At 36.9% G+C, this 17,158-nt stretch overlaps 1 protein-coding gene across 6 annotated transcripts in view; it reads left to right on the top strand.

Annotated features, from left to right (window-relative positions):
* LOC120541395 (A-kinase anchor protein 13-like) overlaps positions 1–17,158 on the top strand; it is a 300,746-nt gene that overhangs the window by 220,270 nt on the left and 63,318 nt on the right. For all 6 annotated transcript variants that reach the window (XM_039772974.1, XM_039772976.1, XM_039772975.1 and 3 more), the window contains 2 exons: positions 7,064–7,106; positions 7,847–7,970. In XM_039772974.1, the coding sequence (XP_039628908.1) occupies positions 7,064–7,106; positions 7,847–7,970 (167 nt within the window). The remainder of the gene's footprint in view (positions 1–7,063; positions 7,107–7,846; positions 7,971–17,158) is intronic.

Consider the following 17,158-nt stretch of genomic DNA (forward strand, 5'->3'; position numbering starts at 1 on the left):
CCGAGGCCAGCTGGGAGATATAGTTTTTCGAGCATGTCCTATGTCTGCCCCAAGATCATCTCCTGGCTAGACATGCCCCAAACACCTCCACAGAGCTTTTTCCACGAGGTATGCTAATTAAATCCCCGAACCACCTTAACTGGCTCCTTTCAATGCGGAGAAGCAGCAGCTGCTATACATTGAGCTCCTCCAGAATGTCTGCATTCCTCAACCTTTCTCTAAGGCTGAGCCCACATGCTCTATAAAGGAATCTCTTTTTCGCTACTTGTGTTCATGAACTAGTTCTTTGGGCCACCACATAAAGGTTATAGCCATAGGAAAGGGAAGGGACATAGACTGACCTATAAATTGACCTTTTCTACAGACTGCCCCAGTGTGCAGCTGAGGTCACCACCTGGGGAAGCCAAGAAGTCCACGTCTTCTGTTAAACGCAGTACCCCCTCCACTTATTGACTGCTCCTTGGAAATTTGTCAATAAAAAATAATGTACCAGATCATTGACACATACAGCCCTGCCAGAGTCCCGCATGTTAATGGAGCATGTCTAACTTACTGCTAGTAATGGAAACATATTCTCACTCCATTTGAACAGGTAGCAAATAGCCCATAACAGCAGACCCGGACCTTTATATTCCCAAAGCACCTCCCACAGGACACCCTGAGTCAAATGGTTGTTTGTATTTCCCAACACCACAAAACATATATGGACTGGTTGGGCATATCCCCATGAACACTCAAGAATTCTCGTAAGGTTCAAGAGCTTATCCAATGTTCCACGACCAGAACAAAATTTGCATTACTGCTTGTGAATCCAGGGTTCTCCCAACAGACTGACGCTCTTTTCTAACATCCTGGTATAGATCTTCCCAAGGAGGATGAGCAGTGAAATCACTCTGGTTGAATCATACTCTCCAGTTCCCCTTAAAAATGGGGGACATCACCCCAGTCTGTCAATTCTAAGGTACAGTGTGCTTGTCAACCAAGACAGCCCTAGAACATACAGAGCCTTTAGGAACTCTGTGCTAATATCAACCACCCCCAAAGCCTTGCCACCAAGAATTTGTTTTTATAAAAAAAAACAAAAAAACCTCTAAACCTCAGCTCTGGTGATGGGTGAGTACTTCTCCAAGTCCCCTGGCTCTACCTCCTCTAAATAAAGGTATGTCAGTTGGGATTCAAGAAGTCCTCAAAGTGCACCTTTCTCCACATGACTATATCAACCAGAAGGGTCATTAGCACTCCATCTCTGCTATAAACCACATGAGTGAAGCTCAGCCATCCTCTTAATCACCCCTTTACAAGTTTTACTGTCATTGCTGATGTGCGAGTTAAAGTCCCCCAACAGAAAGATAGTCTACAGCCCCTTCCGGCACTCCCCCAAAGTCTCCCAACAGGGCTGAATACTCTGACCAAATCATCGTAGCTCAAGCATAGAGAGCATAGAGTCCTCTCTACATCCTGCAGCAGACATGTCAAATTCAATGTCCCTACAGTCAGTTTTGACATTCAGGGATCAGTTTGTCTTATGGCTGCTCCTGCAGGTGGTGGGTTCACTAGCATATGGTCCCATGTTGCTCGTTAGGGCTGTGCCAGGCTGGGTCCCATGGGTAAAGGTTCAACTACCAGGTGCTTGCAAACATGCCCTCCCCCTTGGCCTGCCTCCAGGGCAGGGTCCTGTTTTCCCCTTTTCTTGGCAAGGTTAGTGGGTCCTTAATAATTCTTCTCATAAAGATTAGTATGAATTGCCTATGTTCTGATCCTTCACCTAAGACCAATTTTCCTTGGGTCTCAAGTAATGGTTGTGGTGGCACTAAGTTCACATCTAATATTGTTAACACACTAAACTTTAAGTCTACTTTTATTATCAATTTATAATTAATCTGAAAGTGTTTTTTTGACAATCACATACGTGTGTGTTAGCGCGTTTCATTTTCAAACAGTTGTCACAGTTGTAGCGCTGCTTTGTTTTTGAGTTATGCAGATGACGCAGTGGAAAAGCTATTGGTTAAGAACCTGAAAGTCCCGAGTTCGAATCTCATTGTCTTTGTATTTAGAGTGTAAGTAGTGAGCCACTATTATTATCACATAATAAAAGTATACATTTGACGTGAGTCTGTAGCATCCTGTGTAAATTTTATGGTACTTGTAAAAGTTATCGCTTAAGGGATAAAAGCAGACACACAAACGCAGCTTGGTCATTTCTTCTTGGTGGCATGTTGAGCAGACACCTCAATGTCTATGGTTGATGTTACTTTTCCTTGCACACGGACATTTACATCAACATGTCATTTGAACGATTTTTTTTATTTTTAGTTTTATTCAAAGCAATAATAATAGGGTCTACTACCCTACGTAAATCTTTAGTTACTTAGAGCAGAGCATTTTCATAGCTAGCATCTGCTTTGAAGCTAGATGGAAATAGTTATATCATTTCTTTGGAAGTTAAGCAATTGATGATTTTGCTAAAAAGTTTGGGGAATTATTTCATGTTATCGGTATCAAGACCAAACAGTTTTAATTTTGGGGTCCCAGGAGCAGTTTTCTAATTGTCTTGCAAAAAACTACTACAATATTGCTACAATCATTTCTATTACACTGATGCAGAATTAGATAACTGTGTATACAACAAAAAGCAAAAACTGTTGCAAATTATTTGCGCAGTGGTTAGGCATTTATGGAGGCAAGGTTACGTGTACATTACATTACTGTGCACATGCCAAGCCTAAATATACCCCTCATTCTTTACAAGCTATGTGTCCTGAATAATGATAGGGAATAACATATATTCAACTGCACACCTTAATAGCAAATTGCATTCATTTATTACTCCAATAATGGACCAAATAAAGTGGGACAAATAGTGCTATATACTGTATGTAATTATCTGTCAATCCATCTATGTGCTAGTTAGTGCATTAAAGGTTTGCGGACATAGAACTAGTGCTTTATATAATTAATGATTTTTACTTCATTGAGCACACATTTATAACCATTATTGCCTTTAATGTTTAACCAATTCATAATAAACATTATGATTAATTTAAACAGCAGTGTAATAAAAATTATATCGGCATTAGATATGCTAAAAATGTTCCTTGTGTTAACAAAAATATACCAAGGAGGTGAATAAAATTTTAAATATATTTTATTAAGTCAATGTATAGTATAGCTTATAATGTTTTTCACTTTTGTAACGAACATATGTTAGTTTTAATGATCGTATAACTATCTGATGCATCCTCATTAGATATTCTTAAAAAAATTTAAAGAAAACTCGGAACACGTTTCCAGGATTTTGTTTCTGTTCAAAAGCTGCAAGTTTTGTGATCTCAATCCATAACACTAAAACTAAGCTTCATCCTTAACTGGTTGTAAGCCATACTTGGAAGTGATTCTCACTTTGCCTCCATTACCCAGTTAAATAGCAATGTGGATCTTAAAATCTCCAAAAAATTACTTTGTTAGGAAAAAAAAGTGCTTAACTGGGTTATTCACTCGGATCACTTGAAGTCCTGTTGTATTTGGGAGGATGTTAAAAATGCGAAGTGAGATGAAACCAGAGATTACCACTCTTAGAGCCATACCCCAATGAAGTATGAGCTTTCAGTGGCTGCTCTTTTCGTGTGCATTTTACATCCAACAGTTTAGACAGCCACCCAGCCATAAGCTGGAATTCACTGTTAGGAAAATATAACCAGACAGAGTTGCCTGATTTTGAGATGCAAATTCTTTAGGGTTTGATGGATCAAATGTTAAGTAAGGCAATGTTAGCAGGTGAGAGTTCATTTCTCACAGTTCTGTTAGAGTTTACCTCAGTATTGCCTAGATTTCACACTATTGTGAACCCTAAACTGGACAGCTTATTTTACAACAAATGGGCTCTGCTGACAGGGTTTTGGTCCCTGGTGAATATACTCTTGAGTGCCAGAGTTTTAAAGGATGTTCTAGACTCACCAGTTGTTTTGGACAAAGCTTTTAACTTAAAGAAGTCCATCATGAGAGTACTTCAGCATAGCTCTAATCCATTTGTTAGCCAGGAAAAGTAATACAGATGAAAAGATGGGCGATATTAATAGTAACTTGTCCACTGGGCAGAGTATTCAGGGATTTAGTGCAGGATTTCTTCTTCACAGTGAAAAAAGTGGGCATGTACATGTTACTTTTTTCATCTTATTTGAAGAAAGTAGGTTTGCTTAGAATCAAGTCAAACTAATATCAAACCACTTCATATTCAAACTAGAAAAAAAATCAAAGTTAAAAAAGAAAGCAGAACAAAAAGACAAAACCTAACAAAGCAGGATTCAACCCCCACCTATACAAATTTATTTCTATTCTGTTACTTCAATTAAATATTAGTACTCATAATCATGACCTGTTCATCATGTTCTTGCTCCTTCTGGTGATGTGCTGTCAGGCCCCTCTAATTGCTTCTCTGTGAATCTTATCTTGTTATCCCATATACTTTACTGGATCAAAACTCAAATAAAGTCAGTTTGTTATTCCTGCAGAGTCTTGGCTGCATACTGACAGTTCTCACCTGCCGCACTACGTCTGTTTAGTCCGGCTGACCCCTTCCTTACCTTGTTGCTTGTTTAGAAGACACACTTTAATGTCAGAGGCAGGTCTACAAAACAATTTTATATTCTGATCACTTTGACAATATTTAATTAATGGAGTGTACCAAGGATTAAGGCAATCATAATATTTTATACTGACAGTATCTTGGCTCCCTCCAAAAAACTGGGCTTTATCTAAAACCTGTTGTCAATATTCTTTTGATTATGTGCTGGCTAGATATTTTTTCCAAAAGAAATTTGGCTAATATCCATTGTACAAATTCTACTCACTAGCAGCAAAAAAAGCTATAACAATTACAAATGCTTCCAAACAATACTAGTAGTTCAAGGAAATGTGCCTCCATATTTGGGACAGTTTTGGGTACAGGATGCTTTAGGTATTGGGGCACCACTGTGATTTATTGACAATCAATATTAGTGTTGAGTGTTCATTAACATAAAAGGACTAAGTATTATAGACAGGTTTCATCTTAAAGCACAGAATATGAAAAAATTAAGGGGATGAAAGGAGAGTGAAAGAAGACAGAAAAATACTGCAAGACTTTATAGCAGACCACAGTTGGAGATAAAGAGGTTTACAGAAGAGAAAATGTGGATCTCAGTGATTGAAACGTGCTTAGCCCTGAGCCATCAGAAAGTACCACCAAGGGTAATAATTCCTTGCTGTGCCCATCCTGGGAGAGAGACAGAATGACTTCCTATACTGGGACTGAGGTTTTTAAAGGTAGGGTGTGTAGGAGTGCAGACTTCTCATGGGACTCGCATGTTTGTTGTCTTTGAACCAAACAGTGATTGCATAAGATATTAATGGGCCTAATTTATGGGACAAGCTGCTTCCAGGCGAATTCTAGCCAGTACCAAACGAATCTCAAGGTAAAAGCCCAATGATTTAACAACACATTGGGAAGGGTCACTAACCAAACAGATCTGTCATGCATTAAGATAGTGTTTTATAGAGTGCCTTTTCACATCACATATGAATTGAGACAGGAGAGATCTAATGACTTGCCAGTATACGATTGGTATGAGGAGGAGCAGAGCACTAAAGAAGTTGAACTGAAGGACAATATTAATTTTAGTAACAGCCAAACTAGAATGGAAAGACAAGGGCATGAGAGAAAATGAGGACAAAGAATCTTTAGTACCTTAAAACTGTGACAGTAACTGTAGAGATGTCATGTAAAGAGAAGATGTTGATTCCTGATGCAGTTTGTACACGAGGAAAAACGTTCGGTATAGGGAGATTTACAGTAAGAGGAAGAAATGCAGACTTGGTTCAGTTATTTTTACAACTTGATGAGGCTTTGAACAAATTAAATATCATTAGGGTGTTTCCAAGAAACAACAAGACAATATCAATATAGAGGGAGATTTTCTGGTGGGTACCTTGTACAGAGAATTGAAGTGCGAGTAACAAATAGAAACCACCTGGGCCTTAAGGAACAACTTAAACTGGAGGGGAATGGCTTTGCCTTTACTTTTAGAACCACAAATATTTTAAAATGTTTTTGCTTGTAGTAATATAAACATTTAAGCCTCAAACCTGAGCAGTATTTATTTTTGCAGATGACCAGTATTGTTCATTTATTAGTTAACTTTTACGGTTGCCTTAATTGTTTATATTGGAGAATCAGAGGCAGATCTTGACTGGAACATAAGAATATGCATTTTTGCAGCTTTTTTATTTTTAATAAGGTCCCTATAATAAAGGAAGCATTTGGATTGCTATAGATCTTGTGTTTAAAAGGATACGCCTGCATCATTGTGAAATTGATGTCAGTTAGCAGGCCAGGTGACTTTTAGATAAATCTATGCTTGTGATCTAAAATTAATAAAAACAGTGTGGTGGTGTTATGTACTTTCCAAGTATATTTCATGGTGTATACTTATTGCTTTGTGCCCTCCCCAACCATAACCTAAAGCTTAAGATTTGTCAAAAAAATGTGATCTCCGGTTTTTGATGGATCTCGATGTTTTAGGGCCCCCTGATACCAAAAACATCAATATCTCGATGATTGGTCTGTGTGTCATAATTTCTTGAGGGCAGTCTAGAGCTAAAACAGCTGGATGGAAAAATACCAAACTCGAAATTTAAGCCTGTAATGAGATGATGATGTGCTGATTTAGTTTTTAAGTCAAATTGTGCAAGAGAAAGAGGCACTCTAGAGGAACCCTCAAATAATGTAATTCTGCAATTAATTATGAATTCTTGTCTGTTGCTATCGTAACGAAAGATCAGCATCAGAGCGATTAAATAATTACTGAAATGTTAACATAGTTCAGGTAGCTTGATTCCTAAGCCTACTGACGCTCGCGTCCGAATTTTTTATTTCTATAATAAATTTGCTTTGTGTGTACTAATTTTGTAAATGCTGAATCCCACTTACAGTGTGTGTGTGAGCTTTATGTAAATTAACTATTATCTGTTTACCTTCTATTGCTACTTTTTAGAGATTTACTTATGGATCAACTTTCTTCATTTACAGGTGTGAAGCCACCTTTAAGTAACTCAAGTTCCTTAACTCACAGGTAAATATCTTAAATAATAATCTATATGAAATGAAACTTTTTCAGAACAATCCAGAGAGCATTTGTACGTAAATCTAAGATAGCCCAGTCTCTTTTCAGTCTTATTTAATGAAAAAATTGTGTTATTCTATTCATAATATAATCCTATTTTTTATCTATAAATCCATCCAATTTATCTGTCTGGCTTATCCTTATTGGCGTTTCACACCACTGTAAAGGGTAATATTTTTATTGGTATTGTTTGTGTTACTTCGTACTCAATATTATCTAGTAGTAGTATTATTAATGTTGGTTTTATATTTAATGCAAGTGATACTTTTCTGATTTTGAATGGCAATTTCTCTCCAGTCAATTCCACAAATAAACATTTTATTTTGCCATTTTTAGAGGGACTCTTTGGGATCCTTTTAGTGTAGAATCACTTTGTATAGTTAATTGTCTGAGATATCATTTTGAAACACTTCTTGCACCTCGGTTTAAGCATTTTTAATAAAATCTTTTTATGTGCTGAAAAAAATTAATTCATCAAATTCTGAATATTTGCTATTAAAGATTAAGTAAAAGATTACTTTTTTCATAATGTTTTAATTTTTGAAAAAAAAAAAATTGGTAAAAGTGAAGAGCTAGACATTAGAATAGAGGACATATTTCTGCCAGGAGGAAGAGTTTAATACTTTAATGTGTACCTAATGACTTATCAGTGTAGCAATTGATGTCTCTTCTTTCTATGCATTTTGAAGTATTTGTGAAGAAAGCTTTCAACCCTCCTCCTTGAGAAAGGACTCTGATGGAAAAAGTGGAACAAAAGTTAGCCGCACGTTCAGCTACCTCAAGAGCAAAATGTATAGTAGTAAAAAGAACAAGGTAAGTGTCAATGTGTCTTAAAAGAAGAAGAAAAAGCATTATAAATGGTTCTTTAGAGTTTTCAATAAGTATGCTAGGGTTAATTTGTTTTTTTATTTGTTTTATAAAATTATATTGATCAACTTCATACTTTCCATTATTTTCTAGACCTGGATTTACCTTATGCTTTTTGAACCAACTTGTATTAATTCGATTATGAAGCGGAGCTGCCAAATGCAAAAGTATCGTATGTTAACAAGAACAGAAATACATTTAACCAGTCAGTATTAGTCTAATTGATATGTGTGGTATAAAAGGTACACGCTTTATAGAAAGTAAAGTATGCTGGAACTGTGGGCATACAGAATATGTGAACTTTTATGTGGCATCCAACAATCCATTAATAATTGATATACTAGCTAATTTGGAACAAAACTACATACAATCAATGCAATTGGTGCAGAGTAGGGCTCAGGTTGGGATTATTTTTCTTAGTTATGTACCTGCTTGCCTCCCATATACAGGGTAACACAGAAAAACGGAAACTTTTGAAAAACCCAATAAAAATAGAAGAAATCCAACAAAAAAAATGTATTGACAGCAATTGAACCACAACAGCTTGTCTTTTAAGAGACAGTAATCCAAATTATCAGTGTCTAAAAATTACGTCCTGTAGATGGCGTCCTCCTGTACGTATGCATTCTTTGAATCTGCTGTTGAGATTCCCCATTGATCGCTGCAACATCTCAGCTGGGATACCACGAATTTCGTCTTGAATTCTTTGTTTCAGTTCATTCAGTGTCCTTGGCCAAGTCGTGTAGACCCAACTCTTAAGGTAGCCCCACAAGAAAAAATCACAAACGGAAAATCCGGTGATCTTGACGGTCAGGGAATGTCACAGAATCTTGAGATGACATGGTTACCGAACAATTCTTGCACAGCTGCCATTGATTGCCTTGCAATTGATTACTAAATTACTAAATGGCGAGATTGTTTACAGCTCAAGGTCCCTGTTCTGCAGTGCTGCCTACTGTACATGGCTGCCACTATGCATTTCAAAAGTTCCCATTTTTCTGTGTCACCCTGTATTTTGACTGCTCCCATCAGTTACCACGGATATCTCTGATTACTTCCACCCTTTTCTGCCTGCAGTAACTTTTTGAAAAATGTGGTAAAGTTCAGGCCCTTTCCATCTGCATCAGTTTACTTGTCGCATGTTGGTCAGACATGCATATTTCACTTCTCTCCAGTGCTATAATTGGCAAATGCTTAAAAATGCTTTTTGTTAATTAGGGAGAGTTTTGGCAAGTAATTAAGAGGATTTCTTCAATTTGAAATAAAAGAGAAAGTACAGCAGTGCAGAATATAAAATAGAAATTGTAGAACCTGATAATGCAATACATCAAGAAAGAAGAAATTGTGTTTAAAACGTATCTTACAGTAAAGAGCATGGGAATATTCTGAGGGTGCCCTTGAAATGCAGTTACTTGTACATCCAACTCATTTAAGCTATGCATAATAGAAGAGTTCTGTTACATGTAATGGTTGGAGTCTGGAAATCCTGTGTTTTTGGCACTCGTCTTTCGTGATGCCTGTATCCTTTGAGGAACGTAATGTGGGATATATTTAATATTCCTGTTCTCAGCTGGTAGCACTATGATCGCTACCACCAAATCTCACACTGTATCAGAAGAACAGCTTGTCCAAGGAGGCAAGGGCGAAGATCCATAGCAAGGATAAACAAAAGTATAAACAATTAAAAACTGGCCAGCGTTTATCACTTTTTAAGTTGAAAGAACTATCACATCTTATGGAATATTACAGTGAGGTCAGGTATTGTGGGTTTTTGGGTATTGCAGAGAACTGGCTTAAATCTCCTATCTCAGATACTGGATGGGTTACATCTAATATCTGATAAGCAAGCACATTACAACTAAAGATGAAATATTTGATCTTGACTTTGAAATGCAGTCTGCAGTAGTTAATGTTACGGAATGTTTCGGAATATATAAACTCAAAACTTAAATATATAAAGTAATTCCTGAATATATAAAGTCGGCGTCAGAATATATAAAGTCAGAGTTAGAATATATAAAGTCATTACCGAATATATAAAGTCAGCTTTGGAATATACACTCACCTAAAGGATTATTAGGAACACCTGTTCAATTTCTCATTAATGCAATTATCTAATCAACCAATCACATGGCAGTTGCTTCAATGCATTTAGGGGTGTGGTCCTGGTCAAGACAATCTCCTGAACTCCAATCTGAATGTCAGAATGGGAAAGAAAGGTGATTTAAGCAATTTTGAGCGTGGCATGGTTGTTGGTGCCAGACTGGCCGGTCCGAGTATTTCACAATCTGCTCAGTTACTGGGATTTTCACGCACAACCATTTCTAGGGTTTACAAAGAATGGTGTGAAATGGGAAAAACATTCAGTATGCGGCAGTCCTGTGGGCGAAAATGCCTTGTTGATGCTAGAGGTCATAGGAGAATGGGCCAACTGATTCAAGCTGATAGAAGAGCAACTTTGACTGAAATAACCACTCGTTACAACCGAGGTATGCAGCAAAGCATTTGTGAAGCCACAACACGCACAACCTTGAGGCGGATGGGCTACAACAGCAGAAGACCCCACCGGGTACCACTCATCTCCACTACAAATAGGAAAAAGAGGCTACAATTTGCACGAGCTCACCAAAATTGGACAGTTGAAGACTGGAAAAATGTTGGCTGGTCTGATGAGTCTCGATTTCTGTTGAGACATTCAATGGTAGAGTCCGAATTTGGCGTAAACAGAATGAGAACATGGATCCATCATGCCTTTTTACCACTGTGCAGGCTGGTGGTGGTGTAATGGTGTGGGGGATGTTTTCTTGGCACACTTTAGGCTCCTTAGTGCCAATTGGGCATCGTTTAAATGCCACGGGCTACCTGAGCATTGTTTGACCATGTCCATTCCTTCATGGCCACCATGTACCCATCCTCTGATGGCTACTTCTAGCAGGATAATGCACCATATCACAAAGCTTGAATCATTTCAGATTGGTTTCTTGAACATGACAGTCACCAGATCTCAACCCAATAGAGCATCTTTGGGATATGGTGGAACGGGAGCTTCGTGTCCTGGATGTGCATCCCACAAATCTCCATCAACTGCAAGATGCTATCCTATCAATATGGGCCAACATTTCTAAAGAATGCTTTCAGCACCTTGTTGAATCAATGCCACGTAGAATTAAGGCAGTTCTGAAGGCGTAAGGGGGTCAAACACCGTATTAGTATGGTGGTCCTAATAATCCTTTAGGTGAGTGTGTGTGTATATATATATATATATATTATAATATAATATAATATTTAAAAATTCAGCCATTTCCTGTAGACATTTTTTCCATTACAGGGCTATACAACAGGAGAGTGAACGCCACGATTCCGGAAAATGTAGATAAGAACATAGCATGATAGTTTGTTACTAAGAGAGAGAGTAGAAATTTTTTGTGTTGCCAATTACCTAGCATCAATGAAGATATTTTATTGAAGAACTGTGTCAGTTTGTTTTGAACCTGTATTTACTGTTAGTCACACATCATCCTCCAGAGCTAGTTACACACCACACAAACCTTAACCAGTGTTTCTCAGCCACGTTTGGGTTACAAGTGGCTAGCACTGGGTCACAAGCACATGAGGCTCTTCTAAAATCCTGTCATTTCTAAAATTCTGTTTGCTTTGTTGTTCTGGGATATTAGTTGTTGCTTGATGGAGAGGGAAAAAAAATTGTTTTTAGCATAAGGCTTCTACTTTCTGAAGGTATTTTTGTAACTGAGTTGTATTAAAAAAAAAAAATAATAGAATATAATTATATGCACTATTAGTATACATAAAATGTTTTTATAATGTTGTTTTGCAGTGTCATTTGGCTAAAGTGGCTTTCATAGATGGTACCTTCTGACTAAGGCAATAAGATTTATGTGCTCTTGTTAGTTTTAATTGGATGTTGAGAGTCTGTGGCTAATTGAAGTTCACATTTTTTAAACATAACATTTTTTAAAGAAGTACCCAATGGAGATTTAAAATCTGTGGTAACATCTCAAGCTGAAATTGTTAGCTTTTTCCAAACATGATAGATAGCAGATCATTGTGGCACTTTGCCAATAAACTGTAATGTCAAAGGAATACTGAACTTACTATAATGGAAATACTGAGTAGACATTTATTCCTTTTAGCATAAAAAAATTACAAAATTAGTTTTTTAATTTTATGGACATGAACATCATGTGACTTACCTGCTTCAGTTTCAAGGAGCAGGATTACTGTTGTGACTAAGGATTGTAGAAGACACCATGCAGCTGCAGAGATAAGCATGTTATTGGGCCAAGGCAGAAATTAAATAGTTAGCGTATACAAACGATTTGTTCCTGCATACTGGTACAGTAAAAGGTTGGTACTTCACCTTGCACAGTGATGTATAGCTAAACAATATCATTGCTACCATATTGGTTTGTTAAAGCCGAAGCTGTGGACAGTGCTGTGTAATATTTTTCCCATTTCTATCCACATTTCTTTCACCAAGGGGAAACCCTGCTCTTCCATTTGGGCCCTGACCTCCCCTCTTCCATTGCTGTATGTGGGTTTCTAGTGAACTTAAAAAGGTAAACATGAGTCCTTAAAACACAAAAGCTGGGAAACGCTGCTGCAGTTTCATCCCACATGTGTGTGTGTGTGTGTGTGTGTGTGTATATATATATATATATATATATATATATATATATATATATATATATATAAAAAATAGCAGTGTTTTCATCTGAGAGGTTATTTAGCTGACCATAATGAGAATATTAAGAGTACTATTACCGGATATATTACACTGAGCCATGTATACTGGCAGCACAAGACTGTGTGGCTAATTATGTATGCAGATTCACCATGTGCCCACTTGCAAGCCATAAAGGAGCCCTCATCAGAAAACACAGGACACACTGGGAAATAGTAAACACAGAACGGATTTATTACTATTTACTAGGTGTGTCTTTCTTTTTGATGAGAAAAGAATATGCAAAGGATCTGCAAAGATGCATGGGAAACACAAAAGACTTTCCCACTGCAACTTCAAACAATGGAATGAGCCTGAGCTACAGCTTTATGCCACAAACAGTGTGTGCCCAAAGATTCAAGTAAAGTGATCTCTATTTTATTTACTTATTGCCTATCTGTGGCCATTTGTTGTAGTTTTCTTTGTGGTAGTCTTTCCATCTCTGTCTTTTGTTGTATAAAGCACAGTGGTAAGAACTACTGCCTCACAGGTTAGATTACAAACTTCACCATAATAATCAGTCAAGCATAATTGGGAGATTTCTCTAGCCCCCAAGGACACTTGAAAGATCAAATTCATCATTATAATCTACTCAAAACTAGTTCAGTTCTTGTTTCCCTATTTACTTCAATGCATTTTGCAGAGTTTGGCAAAGTTCAGACATTTCTGTGATTTTTGGCAAACTCTAAGTAAAGCGAATGCAGCAGGGTTCACTCATCATTGGCAATGCACACAAAGATTTGTTTTATGGGGTCTGCAAGTTCATTTACCCTTTTGAGTCACATATATCTGTGTAGCTTTACCTTAACTAGGCACACTGTTGGGGGCCCAAAAATTCAAAAATATAAATATTTACCAAATAAGGAGGTGCACAATAATCACAATCTATGAATCAAATGAAAGAAAAATTAATTGATAGAAAATCAAAAATTATGCATAGACCAGCTTAGTTGATGTTGATAGGGGAGACTGGAGTTGGGTGATTTAGGGTCTTTGACTAGAAAATGTTGTAACAGTAATAGTGGTCAGAATGTTATTATCCTTCTATCACTGTAAGTGCAGTTATGCCTAACAGCTAAGAGCAGATTACAGAAAAGCCAGAAAGTTACTGTTTTTTGTTTCATTATTGATTTAAAAAAAAATAAAATAAATGAATGGAAGTGTGTTTAATTCCACCAAAGCTGTGAGTCAGCGATGTGGAATGTTGTAAGAGGAGTACATGCATACCATATGGTCCCAGGGTTAATTGAGTGAATTCATTTCTTTTGCTTGGCTGGTTGAGGGTGCGTTGCGTTACTCATGATCAGTTTGGAGATTTGGTGCTTCGTAGCCATATTCAAGATCTCTTTCTTACCCATCTCCTTTGATCTTCTGCAATGAAATCTCAATTTTACCCTCATGGTAAATATTTCACAAGAACCCCCTTTTAGTTTTTGTCTTTGATTTCAGAGGAACGGTACTCTGTAGGAATATTGGCCCCAGATTTTGCCTTTCATTTCTGTATGCCTTTTGTAAATAGCCGAATTCCACAGAACATGCTGAAGATTGTTCGTGGATAGTGCAGGGAATAAGATGGAGTAGGTGGACTGAGGGAAGGTGTCACGGGGCAACTAAGTGAACTCTGAATCGGTCAAAGCCCTATTTAAGTCATCTACTAGTCAGTGGCCAATATACATTTTGTCACAATGTTAATAACATGTTTATTTATTTTATCTATGGCTATTAGTAGTAAAGAAAGACAAACACATTTGTGTGCAGAGGACTAAAATTCGTCATTTTCAAAAGTATTGCTGTTGTTTTATGGTTTCAACTTTTGTTTAATCTGAAAAGTACAGTGTGCTCATTCATCTCAGGGTGAAGCCTGAAGGTTAGCATCACTGTCTTTGGCAGGGATAAAGCTGGCTGTTTTCGTTAAATGTTAAGAGTTGCCAGTTGATCAGCACTTAAAGCCAAGCTTTTCTTTTTCTCTCATTTTTATTGGTTTTGGTCTTAAGGTAGCAATCAGTTATACAGAGAGGGAGTCTAGACTTTTTAATGAAAGCCTTGAAATATTTGAAATGTAACCCAGCAAGTTCCTTTTGTACTGCTAATTCTGTAAGCAAACTAATACTTCAGAGGAAGTGCTGAAGGAAGTTATGCTTCATTCGCCACTTCCTTTCTGAGAGAGTGAATGCATGTATTTAAAGTTATAGTGCTTTAACAGTAAGCAAAATATGGCTAACAGGTTTTGTCATCTGAGCACACACATCGTCATCTGTCAGTGTTTATGGTTATCTTGTTACATGCATTATTATATCTGTTTCAGCAAGCCAATTATAAGGAGTATCAGGTTATTAAAATTTTGATATCCAAGTCTGTCTTAATTACATACACTGAATACATTGTATATAGTAAAATCTAAAAGTTAATTGATCCAGACCTAGTTCCCTGTCCTTTATCCTGTTTTATCTACTGTAATTTCAGTCATCCTTTTCAGTTTATGAATCTGCCCTTTAACATTTCTTTCTGTGCTGTTTTCCATTAGATCTGCAATTTACATCATGCACATTTAAGTTTAATTTAAAGTCTTTATATTGGAGTAGATATACCTTCAATAAAGAGCTTGTGCCTAAGTACAGAGATTTTGCAGTGAACAATGTAAAGGAATGCAAGCTGTGAATGATGCATTTCCAAATCAGTAGACCAATAGATTGATCTTTTAAGAAATATTAATCTTACAGAGCACTTGGTGGATTTATTGAAAATAGAACAAAGTCAACATATCAAATGTTGAAACTGAGAAATGTTACTGTGTTATGAAAACCGTATGCTCATTTTGAATTTGAATCCAGCAACACATTTCCGAAAAGTTAGGACAGGACTGGAAAAGTATAATACTAAAAAACGCCTGGTGAAACATCACAAAACTAGTTATGTTAATTGGCAACAGGTCAGTTACATGACTGGGTATAAAGAGCGCATGCCATAGGGGCAGTCTCTTAGAAGTAAAAATGGGAAGAGTTTCACCACTCTGTGAAAGACTATGCATACAAACAGTACAACAACTTAAGAATAATGTTCCTAAGCATAAAATTACAAAGAATTTGGAGATTTCATCATTTATAGTACATACCTCATTAAAAGATTAATAGAATCCAGAGAAATTTCTATACACAAGGGATAAGACCGAAACTAATATTGAATCGCCATGATCTTTGGGCCCTAAGGCAGCACAGCATTAAAAACAGACATGATTCTATAGGGCATATCATGGCATGAGCTCAGGCACACTTCCAGAAATCATTGTCTGTGAACACAGGTCATTGCTGCATCTAAAAATGCAAATTAAAACTATACCATCCAAACAAAAACACCATATATATATAAATGATTTAGAAACACCCCTGCCTTTTCTGGGTCCAAATTCATTATAGATGAACCAAGGTGAAGTGGAAAACTGTCCTGTGTTCTAATGAATCAAAATTTGAAATTATTTTTAGAAATCATGGACACCATGTCCTCCAGGCTAAAGAGGAGAGAAATCATTTGGCTTGTTATCAGTGCACAATTCAAAAGCCAGCATCTGTGATGATATGGGGATGTATTAGTACACAAGGCATGAGTAGCTTGAATATCTGCAAAGGCACCATTAATGATGAACGATATGTACAAATTTTAGAGCAACATATGCTGCCATCCAGAGTGTGTCTTTTCAGGGACATCTTTCCTTATTAAAGAAGACAATGCCAAACCACATTCTACACATAGTGCCACATTATGGCTCCATAGTAAACAGTGTTTGGATGTTGAATTGATGTGCCTATACTCCAGACCTGTCGCCCATGAAAAACATTTGGTGCATTATGGAATAAAAAATGCAACAAAGGAGACCCTAAACTGTTGAGCAGCTGAAATCCTATATCAATTAAGAATGGAACAACATTTCACTGTTCTTGGTCTCTTCATTTCCCAAACATTTATAGAGTGTTGTTAAAAGGAGAGATGATGCAACACAGTGGTAATTCAGGGGTTTAATTTTTTTATTTTTTTTACTTTCACCTTTCTATTGTTTTAGGATCATTCAAAATGTTTATCAGCTCATGCTCCCAACCCAACCTTTTAGCTATGATATCGGTGCACGTTTATAATTAGTCCAATTTGAAGGCATGGATGATGCCATTCGCATCTTTGTAGGTGCCCACTTTATTAAAAAATGATAGGGGGTGTGATATGAAACTTCAAAAATGTTTCCCTAAAATATGTTGTATTCTAAAAATTGTTTATACTGTAAGAGAAGTATCTGTGTCAAAGGAAATTATGTGATTTTGTTTAGCCATCAGCATCTAACATTACATTATTATCTTTGAGTAAACATTTGTCTGCAGACCATAACATTAAATTCAGCTGAAAGTGA

Source organism: Polypterus senegalus, chromosome 12 (assembly GCF_016835505.1).
Source record: "Polypterus senegalus isolate Bchr_013 chromosome 12, ASM1683550v1, whole genome shotgun sequence".
Lineage (NCBI taxonomy): Eukaryota > Metazoa > Chordata > Cladistia > Polypteriformes > Polypteridae > Polypterus > Polypterus senegalus.